The sequence below is a fragment of the Heterocephalus glaber genome, unplaced genomic scaffold, assembly GCF_053883595.1.
Source record: "Heterocephalus glaber isolate CG9 unplaced genomic scaffold, H.glaber_assembly_v1.0 deba00000347, whole genome shotgun sequence".
Lineage (NCBI taxonomy): Eukaryota > Metazoa > Chordata > Mammalia > Rodentia > Bathyergidae > Heterocephalus > Heterocephalus glaber.
Genome location: NW_028258143.1, coordinates 42,632,007 through 42,648,268, shown reverse-complemented (window position 1 = coordinate 42,648,268; position 16,262 = coordinate 42,632,007). Strand labels below are relative to the sequence as shown.

At 37.1% G+C, this 16,262-nt stretch overlaps 1 protein-coding gene across 8 annotated transcripts in view; it reads left to right on the top strand.

The window, feature by feature from the left end:
- The window catches only part of Kcnh7 (potassium voltage-gated channel subfamily H member 7), a 475,266-nt gene that overhangs the window by 340,286 nt on the left and 118,718 nt on the right, over positions 1 to 16,262 (top strand). For all 8 annotated transcript variants that reach the window (XM_004835849.4, XM_004835847.4, XM_004835848.4 and 5 more), the window contains one exon: positions 1,860 to 2,074. In XM_004835849.4, coding sequence (XP_004835906.1) covers positions 1,860 to 2,074 — 215 coding nt within the window. The remainder of the gene's footprint in view (positions 1 to 1,859; positions 2,075 to 16,262) is intronic.

Genomic DNA, 16,262 nt, shown 5'->3' with positions numbered 1-16,262 from the left:
TTAACTATATACCTGAACTCTATGTCTCTGGGTACAGTTAAATTACATAAAGCATAAAAATGTGGCATTAGAATTGGGAAAAAGATGAATAATTAGTGTAAAGTTCTAGCATATTTAAAAAATTTAAATGTTAAAATATGTGCCTACATATAGACATAGAATAATCAAAGCAAGAGAATGCTATCTGGAATATGTTATAATAAGAAATATATGTGACATGAAGATTTCTACGAGGACCTAGAGAATGAACCTTCAGTCAGAGACCTGTTTGAAGATAGGTCTGTCTATCTTGGTGTTATTTTTTACTCTGATGAGCACACTAGGGGCACAAAACGATCAGGGAACTCAATGATATTTTCACCTAAATAGATGTTATCACCATGGGAAAGAAGAAAAATGCAGTTAAATAGATAAAATATTTGTTAAATACATAAAAGTTTTCTTAAAATTACTTCAAAGTTTTATAATAAATAAGCATAAACATTTATATGCAAGTATAGTGAAATTTTCCCCACAGAAACTGTGAATGAAATGATGAGTACAGATTTATGTTTTAGCACTATGTTTGACTTGAGTTGATTGATCATTGGAATCCAAAATATGCAATCTACCAGTCTGATTGTGAAGTGTTTATGCTTTGCTTGATGCCTGAAGTACATTTTGATCCCTAAAATGTATGTATTTCAGTCTGAACAAGAAACAAAATAACATAAAACAAAATATGCCATGTAGAAGTTCATTCATGAAATTTGTATGTTTTCACCACTCTGAGGCAGAAAGATACTGTATAACACAAGTGGACCCAGGATTTGTATAAAATTATTCCCGATATTAACTTTTAACCACCAAATAATTACATGAGTAATATACCCACTGCACAAGAAACTCTTTGGAGCATTTTCTGACTCTGTAAGCAACAGACAAGAATCAGATGTTGATAGTCACGCTACTCACTCACAGCAAAGGAAACAAGAGTCAGCACTTGCCAAATGATTTTTGTGGGAACAGAACGTAAGACGGGTGGAAATTACCAACCCCAAACATGTTCTGTTACCTAGCCATGGTCACTTCTAATATAAGATGTGTTTACTAGAGCTTTTTGCTTATGTGGTTTTTAGAATGGCTTTTCTTATTTCTTGGAAAGTGTTTACTCTTAAATGTAAATGAGAGAAAAAAATGGATAGAAAGATTTTAAAATCCCACACAGAATTTCGTAGTTTCTAATAAAGTATACACACACATCCACACATGCGCACATACATACTAATGAACTTTTGTGCTTTTCAATTTCATCTGGGTTTAAACTTCTGTAGACTTTGTGGGGTATTTCATACAGGTAGTGGAAGCATGTGAAGAACCCCAAGGGCCTGATACTTCTCAGTGACACAGAAAGAGAGTAAGTCAAGTTGGTGCAGGGTAAACTTCATAAATGCATGACCCATTCATAAATTTCATGGCCAACATGATTGGAACCATAGGAAAGTTCTTCCTTGAATAATCCCTAGATTATAAAACAAAATTAATGAAAAACTTTGAAGGTAGAATTTGGCCAATAACAGGGAGTAGAGTTTGTTTTTTTTTTCTATCAGTCATAAGTGAAAAAACCCAACTAATGGCTTAGGATGTCATTTGCTCCCTGGGTGTATACCTAGGACCCAGTCTTATCCCAATAGTTCCATGACCCTCCGTGTGGCAGAAGGTGACTCTAAATTCTATGTTTAGGTATCACCTGGATGTATTTAGTTGTAAATGAATCAGGGCCACATTGGACATGGATCATTAACAGGGGACTTAGAAACACTTCTCTTTTTAAAATTTCTTTTGATATTATTTTTACCAATACTTTCCAACTTTTTTAGGGCCTTTTAATCATATCAAGTCAAGCCTCCTGGGATCCACATCGGATTCAAACCTCAACAAATACAGCACCATTAACAAGATACCACAGCTTACTCTGAATTTTTCAGATGTCAAAACTGAAAAAAAGAATACATCCCCTCCTTCTTCAGATAAAACTATTATTGCACCCAAAGTTAAAGATCGAACCCACAATGTGACAGAGAAAGTTACCCAGGTAGGAAATGATTTTATTATCAATTTTAATTGTTTGAGGTTATTAAATATGCTTTGTCTTATGAATGATTATCAATGGAAGTAAGACATTCATTTGTACTCCTATGTATCTTGAGGTATTGGGATGACCCGCCAATGTACAGCTACATACTGTAAATCTTATCTATTACCAAACAAAGCAAAACTAGGCCAACTTGGTATTCTTCTTGTTGTTATAGAGATGATTAACCTGCTATTTATGATATTTAAACATTGACTGTTTTTCTGTCAACTCTTAAGTTATTAAAGCATTCTCAAAAATGCAATAGCTATATTTATGGAGGTTTTACGTGACTAATAGGGATTTACTGTTAAAGTGTCCTCTTTTTTGCACTAAATGGAGTCAGTTGACTTGGGGGAAAGAACTGTCTGAGATGATGAAAAATCAAAGTGAAACAATATGCTTCACAGAAGCAATATTACATTGTTTTCAAATAAATATTGCAACTTGAACTAGCTAGTTGAGAAGCCCTGCCTCACAGAAGATATAAAAATGATTTGTACTTATTATATCAAAGTACCAACCTAAGCAGCACCTAGCTTTTGCTTATAGTGCATTCACATTGTTAGCAATTCATGACTCTAAAATTTGTCAAGTAAATGGTTCTTATAAAATTTACACAGTATATTTGTTCAGCATGCCTTTGCATAAAGTGTTCACAATATGAGGGAAAACTTGACTCCAATCTCTGTCTTCCTTTTCAAATTAATAATGCTTTTCTGTAATTATAATCACTATAAACAACACCATACTACTGTTTCTACATTTCATGTGTAAGCTGAAATAGCAATGAAAAAGCTATGAATCAGTTACAAATGGACTTGAGAAATCTACATTTTGGAGATGAGAAATTATATATGCCATTCCATTCATGAGAATACCCCTAGTATACATTTTAATATTTGGGTAGTAATGAGGCACTCTAGACATATCAGTCTTCTTAAATTATATAGATATAGTAGTTTTAAATAAATAGATCACCATTATGTGTGTTTTATTGACAACACTTTGACAGCTTTGAATTTTACTTGCAGTTATTTTTCTCTTTAAAATTATTTTATAAAAAAGTATTTTATAGACAGTAACCATTATGTGGATATACAGACATTAAGAGACTTGAGAGAAGAAAGAAGAAAGGTTGGAAATTGTAGGGCCAGTTTTGTGCAAATGGTAAGTGGTGAAGATTCATGAGTGGTGAAGCAGAAGCAATGGGAACATTGGGAGCTGCAGTGCAAGGCCCTGTGAGGCAGATGGTAGCCACTTGGCTCTAGCCTGGTGTCATCAGAAAGGAATGTTTAACCAATGAATAATCTCAAATATTCCCAATTTATAAAAGATATAGGGAAACTAGGATTTAAGATAAACTCATTTTCAAATTTGGCAGGCTTTTGCACTCTTTCCAGGAAAAACAACACAACCTTCAGGCCTGTAGGCAGCCAAGTGTGAGCTCAGTGAAACTTTTATGTGTTGATCTATCATGAGGGCCGCCCTCTCCTGCCACATTCTGCGGAGCCTATCCAAGGGTCAGAAACGGAATCTGCTTTGGGGGATTTCTCACTCAAGTGTAACAGGAAGCAGATATAAATACATGCTAGTAAAGAATATAGGAACACACAAAAAAAGAATGTAATTAAATGGTAAGAGAATTTTCAAAGAAAATAAGAAATAAGATAGGATTAGACATTCAAGTTGGAGCTGAAAGATAACTTATCAAACAGGGCAGTAAGTGATGTTTTAAAGTCTAAATAAAGCCAAGTGAAGTTCATAACTGTAATTCTAGTGCTCTGGAGACTGAGGAAGGAATATTGCAAGATGGAGCCCAACCCTGGCAAATTAGTGACTTAGGGAGACTCTGTTTCAAAACTAAAAATTAAAAAAGAGCTTGAGATGTAGTCTGGGTATTTAGCTCAGTACAAAAGCCTGGATCCAATCCACTAAACTGCAAAGAAAAAAAAAAAAGCATAAGTCAGAATCAAATAGACTTATAATTTAATTTGATGAAGTCACTTATTGTGTACCATATTTATTGTGTGACATTGATGCAAAGTTTAAAGATTAACAAAACTTATTTCTCAGATGTTGTATAAAGTTTAAATAGAATATGTGGAAAATATTAACCATGATGATAAGTATGTGTTGAGCAATACCTGCCACTATTTACCAATGATCTTGTATGACTCTACTTCCTCTCACTACCACCTGAAGAGTCTCTTTATCTCTAAATTCCCAGGACCTCATAAAACACCTGGCAGAATAGAGTTCATCAAATATTTGCGGAAGGAAGGAAGGAAGGAGGGAGGGAGGGAGGGAGGGAGGGAGGGAAGGAAGGAAGGAAGGAAGGAAGGAAGGAGTTATTTTTACCAAAGGAAGGGACAAGAATTTGATTTAGGAATAAAAGCAGCACAAACAGTTATGGAGACATTAAAGTCAATAGGTCTTCTTTAAACAAATAGTTTCCTGGGCAGTGATGGTCAGGACAGGGAACTTTCCCTTCTAGATAAGTCTTTACTATGTTTCATACCCTGCTAAAATGCTATATCAGAAGCTTGACAATCTTTTAAAATCTTGTAATTTATCTTTAACATCCTTGTGGCTTTTATATTTAGCACTATAATAGTAGAATATATTTTAACATTTTAATAAGGGTTTTAATCACTACTATGATTGAATGTTTCCCCTCAAAATTCATATGTTGAAACTTAATCATTTAATGATGTCTACAGGTGATTAGGTCATCAGAGTGGAGCCCTCATCAGTGGGATATTGCCTTTGTAAAGAGCTTCCTGTTTTCCTAAACAGTGAAAAAATTGTCATCTATGAACAAAGTAGCAAGCACTTGCCAGGTACCATATCTGCCAGTATAACATCCCTGGGACAAAATACCTCACTCCCCAAACTCAAGGGAGGAAAGGCTTACACAGTTTCAGTCCATGGTCACAAGAGTAAGGCAGAGGGGTGTGGTGGAGAAACAGATACAAAACCCATAGCAGTTAGGAAGTAGAGACAGAGAGAGGGGAAAGAAGCCAGGGGGCAAGAATATACACTTCCGGCCCCCAGTGACCCAACTCCATTCAGGCCCCATCTCCTAACACCACATTCAGCTACTAAATTTATCAATGGATGAATCTACTGGTGCATATAGCACTCCCTTGACCCAGTCACTCTCTAAACACAGGAGACTTGGGGAGACATTTTGAAAATAAATCATAAAAACAACTATCATTGGAATTTCCATATAATCTACTTATAACATTATTTGTGGTCAATAAAGTGACCTTGATAACAACTCAAAACTTTGCATCTTTTCTGTATTTCTTTTGTTAGGTCTGGTGAGATTCTCTGCCAGGAGATTCTCAACATATTTTCTGTCAACCAGCAGTATTTTCTTATCCCATGTTCTAATATACAGCAGTAACTCAGTTTACAAACTTCACTAGCTTAATGGTTTGGGGGAAAATGACTGTGTTTGTGTTTGGCTGGGGAAGACAGCCTTGGTTGTGTTTGTCACCTGATGCAGAGTTTGTGAACAGAAGTAAAATGTTGCCCAACACTTTTGTTTGCAGACTGAACTGTTTGCAAACAGAAACATTCATGAATTGAGGTATTACTTTATTACCATAATAGGTTTGTATGGTATATTTTCTTTAAAAGAAGCCAAAAAAAATTTTTTTTAAATAAATAAATAAATAAAAATAAAAGAAGCCAATTTTGAGTTCATAGAGCACTCAACAGTAAATTTCAAGCACTCCTCAGTATACAAACAATAGAGCAAACATCAAGAGAAAAAAGCATAAATGAAAAGGGCAATTGCTCTCTCTTTATATTGGTTTTTCACTCTTTGAATCTTATCTTCATTACACACTAAATTAGAATTGGACAATTAGTTATTTGCCTTCTCAGCTAGAGTGAGCCTCTATTATATTCTATCACAGCACTGATTGATAAAGTATCACATGACTTGCCTGTAATGTGGAATCCTTAGTGTCATGTGAAACTCTTTATATTCTTATGCATATCCACAAGAGTGATCTAACACAAAACTTGTCAAAGTTGAATATGACCACAAATGATAGATTTCATCCTAAAAATTAGCATAACATTCAATCTAGTACCTAACTTCAGGAATAATGAAATCTAAAATATTCCATGGATAATGACTGTTATTCATTCATCCAGTCATTAATTTATTCATTCAACAAGCATTTATTAAAAGCTAGTAGGTACAGTGCTAGGTGCTAGAAATTCAGTTACATAACAGTTCTCTGCCTTGAAGAATGAGAGAGACCAACAAGTAGATCACAGGGTGTTACAATGTAGTGTGAAGGATTACAATACAAGTGAGTGAAGAGGATGTTGAGAAAAGAAACATTTCCTGTGATGGAATTTGGGGTAATGGTTGAGGAATATAAATGTTTAGGTGAGTTTTGAAGCTTGAAAATTTTCCAAAGTTAGCAATAAGAATCTGGAGTGGGATACATGTGGCAGCAAGGGATAAAACATGAAACACAACACATAATAGGAATTTTTAAAAATTCAGAAATGACCCATGAAAGATATCAGATACAATTAGGCAAGAGTAAATCTGCAGTAAAAAAAAATATCCCAAAGCAAATATCTGCCTTCAAACTTTTTACCTTGGGTAATATTCCAGTTCTTGCTGTTACTTTGGATCCATAGATGTCTTTTATTGGCTGGACTTATGGACTAAACTTCTGGGATACATCAGCTTTTATGCCACATTTCATATGACCTTTTCTATTCTATAGAAGAAATAGAAAATAGTTTCCAGAACAGATGTGTGTGTGTGTGTGTGTGTGAGTGTGTGTGTATGTGTTTCCTTTAATACAATCTAGCAGGTATAGGCTGATTGCTATAGGGTATACATATAGGCATTGTCTGGTCATTTCTACCAATTTCCGGTAAGTTATGAAAACAAAACAATGAATTGGAAGTTGACAAAGAACAAAGAGAAGTGTCTCCTAACCATGGAATTATAGTTGTTAGCTAAGGATCAAAATTCTAGCTACATTTGCCCCATTTTAAATAAAATTAAGCCCAATTTTTACGCTCCTATAAGATTTCATTATTCCTAAAGGTAGTACAAGGTCAAAAGTTATGTTAGTTTGTAGAATGAAATGTATCATTTGTAGTTATGCTGAGATTTGACAAGCGTCACTCTTGTGATTATGCATGAGAGTATCAAAAGTGTTTTTACTATGCTACTGTAGATTCCAAAACATGACTGTCCAGTCATCAGGACTCTATCAGTCAATGCTGTGACAGAATCTAATAGAACCCCAAATTGAACCATCTCAAGTAACACATGAAAAGCTGAGACACAGTATACTGAGTCACAGAATTGAGAAATGAAGGAGCAAATCTTATCTGGGCAGGATGTGTTCAGTGTACATCTTGGAGCCACTTCTATTTTTTTGGCCATGCTTTCATCTCTGTTTATTTCATTCGCCACCCAACGGAAACAAGCTCATTGTACTCTCTTGTCTCACATGATGCTCACAGTTAGTGATCTAGTGAGAAAGGCCATTTCTCTTCCAGTGTCCATAGAATTCCCAGAGAAGGAGTATTCTGATTGCTCAACTGTGTCCTGTGCTCATTTTTGTGCTAGCTTCTTGACTGACAACAACCCCAGAAAAATACCCTGGAGGGGAGACTGTAAAGGAAGACAACCAAACCACAGTGGTCCATTGTAAAAATAGAGGTAGGAATTCAGTCTAGCAGTATCAGTCTCTCTCTCTCTCTCTCTCTCTCTCTCTCTCTCTCTCTCTCTCTCTTCTCTCTTTCTGTCTCTCTCAATACATATTATGTGTGAGGTAGATTCTAGAAACACCAAAGCATAAAGCCTATTATCAATATTTAAAGTGGTCATAAGTACTTGGAGAACCTTTATGTATAATTATATGATAAAAGCATTTACAAGTGCTAATAAAATATAATATATTCTATAACATCATATAATAAAAGAAAAAGTACTTTAAGTTACCCTTTAACTCAGAATTTGTAGGGAACAGGGAAAGAGGACATTACTAGGACCTCTGCAGTGACTCCTAGTCTCCTTCGAGCCATGGCAGCACAAGGCGAATTAACTTATTATGCAGGAAAGGTAGAAAAATGAGACTGAGAAGAAGCTGAGATTTGGGTCTGATCAGTGCTGCTCTGGGCAGCAAAGATGGAAGCCCCCAGCATACCGCACCTTTTATTTAGCACATCAGGAGAAACAGATGTAACAAATGACTTGCAGAGGGTTCAGTACATCTGGATAAACAAGTTGTAACAAATAACTTGCAGAGAGTTCAGCACATCAGCATAAACAAAGTGTAACAATCCAAGAAAAATGAGGAACTGAGTAGACGAAGACCTTATTCCTCCCAGGATGTCCTCAGCTGGTGTAATCTTGTCCTGGAGCATCACCGGATCATTCAGGTCTCTCAGTTGTGAATGGGGCCAAATGGAATTGTCTCAAAATGCCACAGCTGGCCTGTGGGCAGGAGAACCAGGCCAAATCAAATGATTTTTCCCTAAAATTATGTAGCATTTCTCCTGACATATCTCCCTTTCTTCTTGTTCTATGTGAGGGTGTTTCCAGGAAAAGTGAGCACACCCAATATATAGGCTTGTTCCCATATATTGTGAGGACCTATAGTGTGTTTGACTGGCTTAGCTGTCTATAATAAGCATAATTTCTCTTAATTGGGGCTGTAAAAGGATTAAAAATGTAATAAAAATTTTTTTTTAAATGTTGGCTAAAAAACTTAAAACTTTTGTTGAACTCAAATAAATATTATCTTCTGTTATACTTTTCTACTGGGTGTTTAAGACCAAGTTACGGTGAGACCTGTATTAACCAAAATCAACCTCTTGCTATCTAACAAGGTCAATTGAGGCTCCTCAGGCACTGTTTTGGAACCATGCATAGAGCCTCTTAGCTCCTCTGTCAGTGTCAGCCATCAGGATATGTCATGGCCTTGCTTGACCATGTTGCTTCCTGCAAAAGCATGCAAGATTTTTTTCCTCCAGGTGACATTCCTTTGGCATACTTTTTGTTGGATCCTTACTGTTTTGATGTTCAGCAACCTCCCTGCTCAGGAGGTTGGGTTACTCACCAAAGATGCAGGATCTTGGAAAAGTTTCCCTCATGACCTGAATCTTTTTGCTATTCTTGTTGACCTTGGAGGGCCAGGGCCAAAATATTGGCTGCCTTCTTAGCCCAGATACCTTTTTAGTTTTGGTCAATAAACTTTGGTTGTTGAACACCCAGAAGAGAAGATCAATAACATTAGCATTGTAAGAGGAGTAGTGAACTCAACTATTATAATTTTACCTGGGTATTAAGCATTTTGGAATAAAAATATAGTTAAAAGACTGTTATTACTGCCAGTTATGGTTGTTCTTGTGGTTGAATCCCTAAGTAGCTATCTTTTTATAGGATGTCATTTAAGGAAAATAAATCAGCCTACAAGTGTGCTTACTATCATTGGTGGCTGGAGAGTAAGAGAAAGGCAAATACCTGAATCAAAAGGTTATTACCATAAACAATATGTTAGAATACCCATACAATTAGAGGGCATGAATACATTTTGTACACCAGAAAAGGAGAAGTAATAAAGATCATGGTTATATAAAACCTTATGTTCTTCAATGTAGTTTGGTACCGAAAGCATCTTTCTAATAACACTCTTTTGTTTATGCCACAGAAATTAATCTTTTGAAGATGACCAATGTAGACATATTACAATAACATTTTTAGAACTTAACCAATATAAACATTTTATAATAACATATTTAAAACTTAAACTTCAATTATAACCAATGTAATCAATTTATAATAACATATTTAGACAATATTTATTGCAGTGTGTCTCCCATAAGATTATGAAAATTACTAGGGAGTACCCTTAGTGAATTAAGGCCAGAATAATTATTTTCTGGGAGGTTGCTTCTTTATTCACCAAAAGGAGCACCCATGGTCTCTATTTACTTTGACAAATAAATCTCGATGGCACTTTGATCAGTTAGCAACCTGGGGGAAGAAGGGCATGCCTTTAATTTAATAACATTTATCTGTAAGCCAATTTAATTATAGATGAATATCTTTTAAGAAAAAAAAATTTTTAAAGGTTAAAAGGAAAAGAGAGAAAAAAATTTTGATCTCAGTTGTACAAACAAACAAATGACAAACATATGAGACAGTTTATAAAATTAGAGTGCACTCAAATATATTTGGCCAAATTGAATTATAATATCCTTTTTATGATTTTTAGGTTTATAATTGTATATGACTGGTCAAAAAGTTTTGTAGTCAGTTAACAGAGATCTCTTGAGATTAGAATCAGAAGGAATGCAAGTGCTTTTTTTATTTTTTTTTTTTTTTTTTCATTTTTGGTACCAGGGATTGAACTCTGGACCTTGCACTTGTGAGGCAGGCGCCAGAACCACTGAGCTAAATCCCCAGCCCTTGCAAGCGCTTTTATACCTATAAATGTAAAAAGAACATTTTCAAGTTTTTTTAATTTTTTACCATAAATCTATAATTATTCTTCCTCTGGGGGCATCATCTCAATCCTGGACCCCGCTGTGGATTTGTTGGTCGTCGCTGGTGAGGTGGGTTGCTCAGGTGCATCTGGCTCATTGCTCTCAGCAGGGGTGCTATCCCTGGTCTCTGAGATATTGGTGGTTCTACCAGTGGGACCCATGGCCACTCACTCCAGGAGAGCAGCCACAGGTTTCATCCTTATCTGTCGGAACACAGACAAAATCTCTCCCCCAAGTTATTAAGGCAGAAGCAATTCTTTTTGGCATATGGCCTTTTGCAATCTTAAAAACAAGTTTAATAATTTAGGTTTTCTAAGGTAGAGCAGACCATAGCTCCTTCCAGTCTTTGAGTCAAACAAACTTGATAAGAGGAATCACTTAAAATATTAAGAGGTTGAGAAGGGAAGTTTTCAATCACAAATATAATGGCTAGCAACTCTGACCTCTGAGCACAGTGACCAGGTGTAGGCAACACATAACTAAAGGAAGAGCTCCAAATTGCTGCTTGGCCTTGAGAGGAGCCATCAGTGAAATAGGTTGAGGCACCTTGCAATGGCTGAAATTGAGTAACCTTGGGGGGAATAAATTCATGTCACAAAAAAAGCTGAAACAGAGGAACACTAGGGTAATGATTATCTATCTGTCCAGTGAAATCTGCAAAGGCTATTTGCCAATATAAAGCAGTTTGTAGCAGCATCTGCATTTGATCCTTATCAACTGGGATAATGATGAAATGAGGGTCAGCACCAAATAACTGTCAGGTACGATTATGTCCCAAGAAAACTATTTTTGCAATTTGCTCTAGATATAATTGTAGAGATTTCACTAACTGGTTAGACAAAAACAACCATTCCATGGGAAAGACCTGTTTCTCAGGTCTAATGCCCTATTAAACCTGTAGGTGAATGGGGGATGTTAAGCACAAACAAATGAACTGGATAATTAGAGTTTATATGAAAAACCTGACAGTTATGTATGCTTTGTTCTATTTGTTGTAACTCCTTTTGTGCCTCTGGAGTTAATTTTCAGGGGGAATTAAGATCAGAAACTCCCTGTAATATTTTGTACAAATTCTGCAATTGAAAAGTTGCTATCCCTATTTTATGTCTAATCCAATTAATATCATCTAATAATTTTTGAAAATCATTTAATGTTTTTAATTTGTCTGTCCTAAATTGTATCTTTTGTGGCTTAACAGGTTGCTCTGCTAACAAGGTACCCAGGTAACTACAAGGCTCAGATAGTTGAACCTTTTTGGGTGCTATGCACAATCCAAAATGCACTAAATCCTTCTTTGCATCAGCAAAGACCTGCAAAAGTAGCTGTTGTGTATTTGCAGAGATTAATAGGGCATCCATATAATGCTTTAAATATACAGTAGGAAATAATTTATGAGTAGCTTGAAGAGCCTGTGCTACAAAAAGCTGACACAATGTGGGGCTATTAGCCATTCCTTGAGGCAACACAGTCCACCGAAGGCCCTTCATCAGTTCTTTAAAATTCATACTAGGTACTGAAAAGGCAAATCCTGGTCAGTCACTTAGCCACAAAGGAATGTTAAAGAAGCAGTCTTTTAAATCTATAATTATAAGTGCCCACTTCCGGGGGATTGCTACTGGGTTTGCTAAGCCAGGTTGCAGTGCCCCCATTGGAATGAGGCTTGCATTAACTGCACATAAGTCCTGAAGCAAACACCATTTGCCTGAACTTTTAGGAATAACAAAGATAGGTTTGTTCCCGGGGCTCACAGATGGTTCTAAATTCTCCTTGTTAAGTTGTTCTAATATGAATTGCTCTAGAATGGTTAGTTTCTCCTGTGGTAGGGGCCATTGATTAACCCAAATGGGATCATTTGATTTCCATTGTAAAAGCAAGGATGCCTTGGGTGGAGAAACTTCCTCAATAGCCCCAACTAAACATTTTGATCATATCCAATTCCAAAGTGATTATTTTTTTGTTTCTGTTCTATAGGCTGTGTTGTTCCCTGACGTTGCTTACCTAATCCTTTTCCCAGTTCATATCCCATTTTAGACATCATGTGTTGACTCAGTGAGGTTTCAGGGGACAAAGTAGTCACTATGACTCTCCATTCTTCCAATAAATCTCTGCCCCATAAATTTATAGGTATGGGACCTATGTAAGGACAAATATGTCCCAATTGACCATCAGGTCCTTCATAAGGCAGGGGAACGGAGCTTTGCAAAACTAGTTGTGGTGCCCAAGGCCTACCAGAGATGTTTTAGTTGGCTTTTTGCCCCAAGATGATGGCCAAAAACATGTGCCAATCACAGACACATCTGTGCCTGTGTCTATCAATCCTGTAAAGAATTTGCCATTCAATTTAATTTTGCATATGGGGTGGTTTTTGGAAATCTCTTGGGTGAAATAAATCTCTTCTTGAGGAGTTTCTGGCTGAGGATCCTCTTGGGAATTTTTAAAGCTAACATTATTTAATTTTGGTTTAGGCAAAAGCAACAATTGTGCAATATAATCTCCTTGTTCTATTACCCAAAGCCCTGTGGCACTAACAGGAACACACAATTCAGAAGTATAATCAGAACCAACAATAGCCAGAATAACAGTAATGCCTTTCAAAGTTAGAGAGAATTTTCCAAGTATCAAACCAATTGTTCGTGGGGTGGGGGTCCATGAATTCCTGTGGGGACAGATACTGGAGTCTCACCTCCCAGCAGGTGAACTCTCTGAGCAGCAGGAAGATCTACTCTTGAGCTCCTGAATGTTCCCCTGACTAGGGAAGAAATGTCCCTCCGGGCACCCATCCCATCTGATTTTGTACTTGTGCATGGGTCTGAACTGGCTACTGCTGACTCGGGGACTGGAGCCCCCTAGCTGTGATCTCCTATAGTTTCCTGGGCCCAATTTCCATTTTCCTGGCAGCAAAGTGCTGTCCTTATCATATTTGGAGTGGCAGGCTTTAGTCCAGCGAGTGCCTTTTTGACAGCAAGGGCAAGGGCCAGGTGGTTATTTATTTTCTTTGGATGCTTGACCTAGTTGCCCTGAGTCAGCTTGTAAAGCCACTTTCATTTTGCAATTTTTTTCTGAGGTGCCCCAATTTTCCACAATTAAAACATTTTAAATCACTGTGTGTACCACGTAAATGTTGGGAGATGGCTTGAGCCATCAGAGCCAAATTGTATAAAGGAGACCCAATATTTTGGCATGCCTTAATGTATGCTCCAAGATCTTTAGAGGAATGAACAGGATTTACTGTCTGTTTGCAATCCATATTAGCATTTTCATAGGCTAGCTGTAAAATCAGGATGTCTGCTGCCTGGGAATTAGAAATCTGTCTCCTAATAGCTTGTTGTAATCTTGCTACAAATTCTGTGTAAGTTTCCAATGGCCCTTGCCTGAATTGAGTAAAAGATTTTGTCAGCACACCAACTGGCACAGAAGCCCAAGCCCTCTGCAGGAGGTCCTCTAGCTGGTGAAAGAGTAATGCTGGGCAACAGGGCTACCTACTTAAGTCCAAAAAGTCACCCATGCCAGATAGCATAACAATAGTAACTTCTCTTGACTGAGCATCTCCCTGAGCATTTTTATGAGCCTGTTCTCTGATTAATGAATGCAGTTCCACTTCAAAGTGGAGATGCTGAGCAGGGAACAGGCATGTTTTCGCAAGGTGAAAAAGAGCATACAGAATCAGAGAATAAGTATGGAATAAATTGCTCAACAAGCCCATTGTATAGGGGCTTTGGACACCATTAGTTAGCATGCTCTGCCTGAGGTCCTTTAAGATGTTAAAATTAAATGAGGCATGAACATATATGTCCACTTCTGAGTTGCCAGGATCAGGCAAAATTGAGATAGGAAAGCACAAAGAGTCTCCAACTGCCTTACTCAATGTCACAGCCTTTTGCAGGGTACAGTGATAGGGAGTTGCCCCAGAAGTGAGCCTCACAAGAGGGGCAACTAGACCTTTGTGAGATACCCGAGGAGATTGAGGGGCTGGAGAATTAGGGTCCTCCTCAGCATGCTTTAGCGGTGGAGCAGAAGCCACAGTGAGATGAAAGCAAAGTGAGGAAGAAGCCAAACAAAGGGAAGCCTGGACAGAAGGGTGGGTTGGGGAAGGGGTAGCCGAGGTCTCCTGGATTGACTGAACTTGAGAGCAGAGTGGACTAAGGCCCAAGTGGGTAGCGTTTGGAGGAAAGACGATCACCCCTTCACCAGGCTTCAAGGAGAACAGTACCTACACATTCCTATGCTATTAAGTTAGTTGTCCCTTCCTGGGGAAAAGATGGGACTTACATTTGTATATCTTTTAACAAATCTATCACAGCATTGTTTGGTACCAGATACATAGCTTGCTTTAACAGCAATTTAAGTAATTTGGCAAAATTATGCTACTCTGATGACAGAGACTGACTCATAGTTGTAACTCAGCAAAGATAGAAAATTACCCCCATCTGGACGCACTTACCACCAGTGTCCCTCATCCAAGTCTGGAAATCATCCTGGGAGAACCATGTACTGTCTCTTTTACTCTGAGTTTGTTTCACAGACAAGTTCACCCCTGGATCCAATTCACGTCCACGTTGGGCACCAAATGTAGGGAACAGGGAAAGAGGATATTACTAGGACCTCTGCAGTGAGTCCTAGTCTCCTGCGAGCCACAGCAGCACAAAGCGAATTAACTTATTATGCAGAAAAGGTAGAAAAATGAGACTTTGATATGAAGTGGAGGTTTGGGGTCTGATCAGTGCTGCTCTGGGCAGCAAAGATGAAAGCTCCCAGCTTACCATAGCACCTTTTATTCAGTACATCAGGAGAAACAGATGTAACAAATGACTTGCAGAGAGTTCAGTACATCTGGATAAACAAGGTGTAACAAATGACTTGAAGAGAGTTCACCACATCAGCATAAACAAAGTCTAATGATACAAGAACAATAAGGAACTGAGTAGACGAAGACCTTATTCCTCCCAGGATGTCCTCAGCTGGAGCATCACTGGATCATGGAGGTCTCCGTTGTGACCAGGGCCAAAATGGAATTGTCTCAAAATTCCACAGCTGGCCTATAGGCAGAAGAACTAGGCCTAATCAAATGATTTTTCCCTAAAATTATGTAGCATTGCTCCTGATAAGAATTGGTCAAATTATGACTGAATAGTTCTAAAACTTGGTATTCATTACTTTTGAGGAATCTAGTGAATTTAATGAAAATTCACATAGACATTATCAGAAAATAAGGTGTATGAAGGACCTAAATTAATCAGGAGACTTTATTCTAAAGAACACAAGAAAAAGACTTATTAATGTAATTACAAGTGTAATTTTTCTATGACTTTACTGACAATTCTCAAGAAAATTAGTTTCATCTGTAATCACAAAACTTAACATGAAAGAAACTTCTGAATGTTTCAAAGGCCATATAATCTTTAATTCTATGTAGAATTTTAAACTCAGATAAATTTCTAGTATTTTAGATTCATGTAAGTATATTATTGGCATGAAAATAGAATTACAGTAAATTTAATAATAGGTGACAATGATCGATCATTTACTATGTCAGGATCTGTGCTAAGTGGTTCAGCAGATAATCAATTTTAGTCTATATGACACTTGTTACTATTATTAT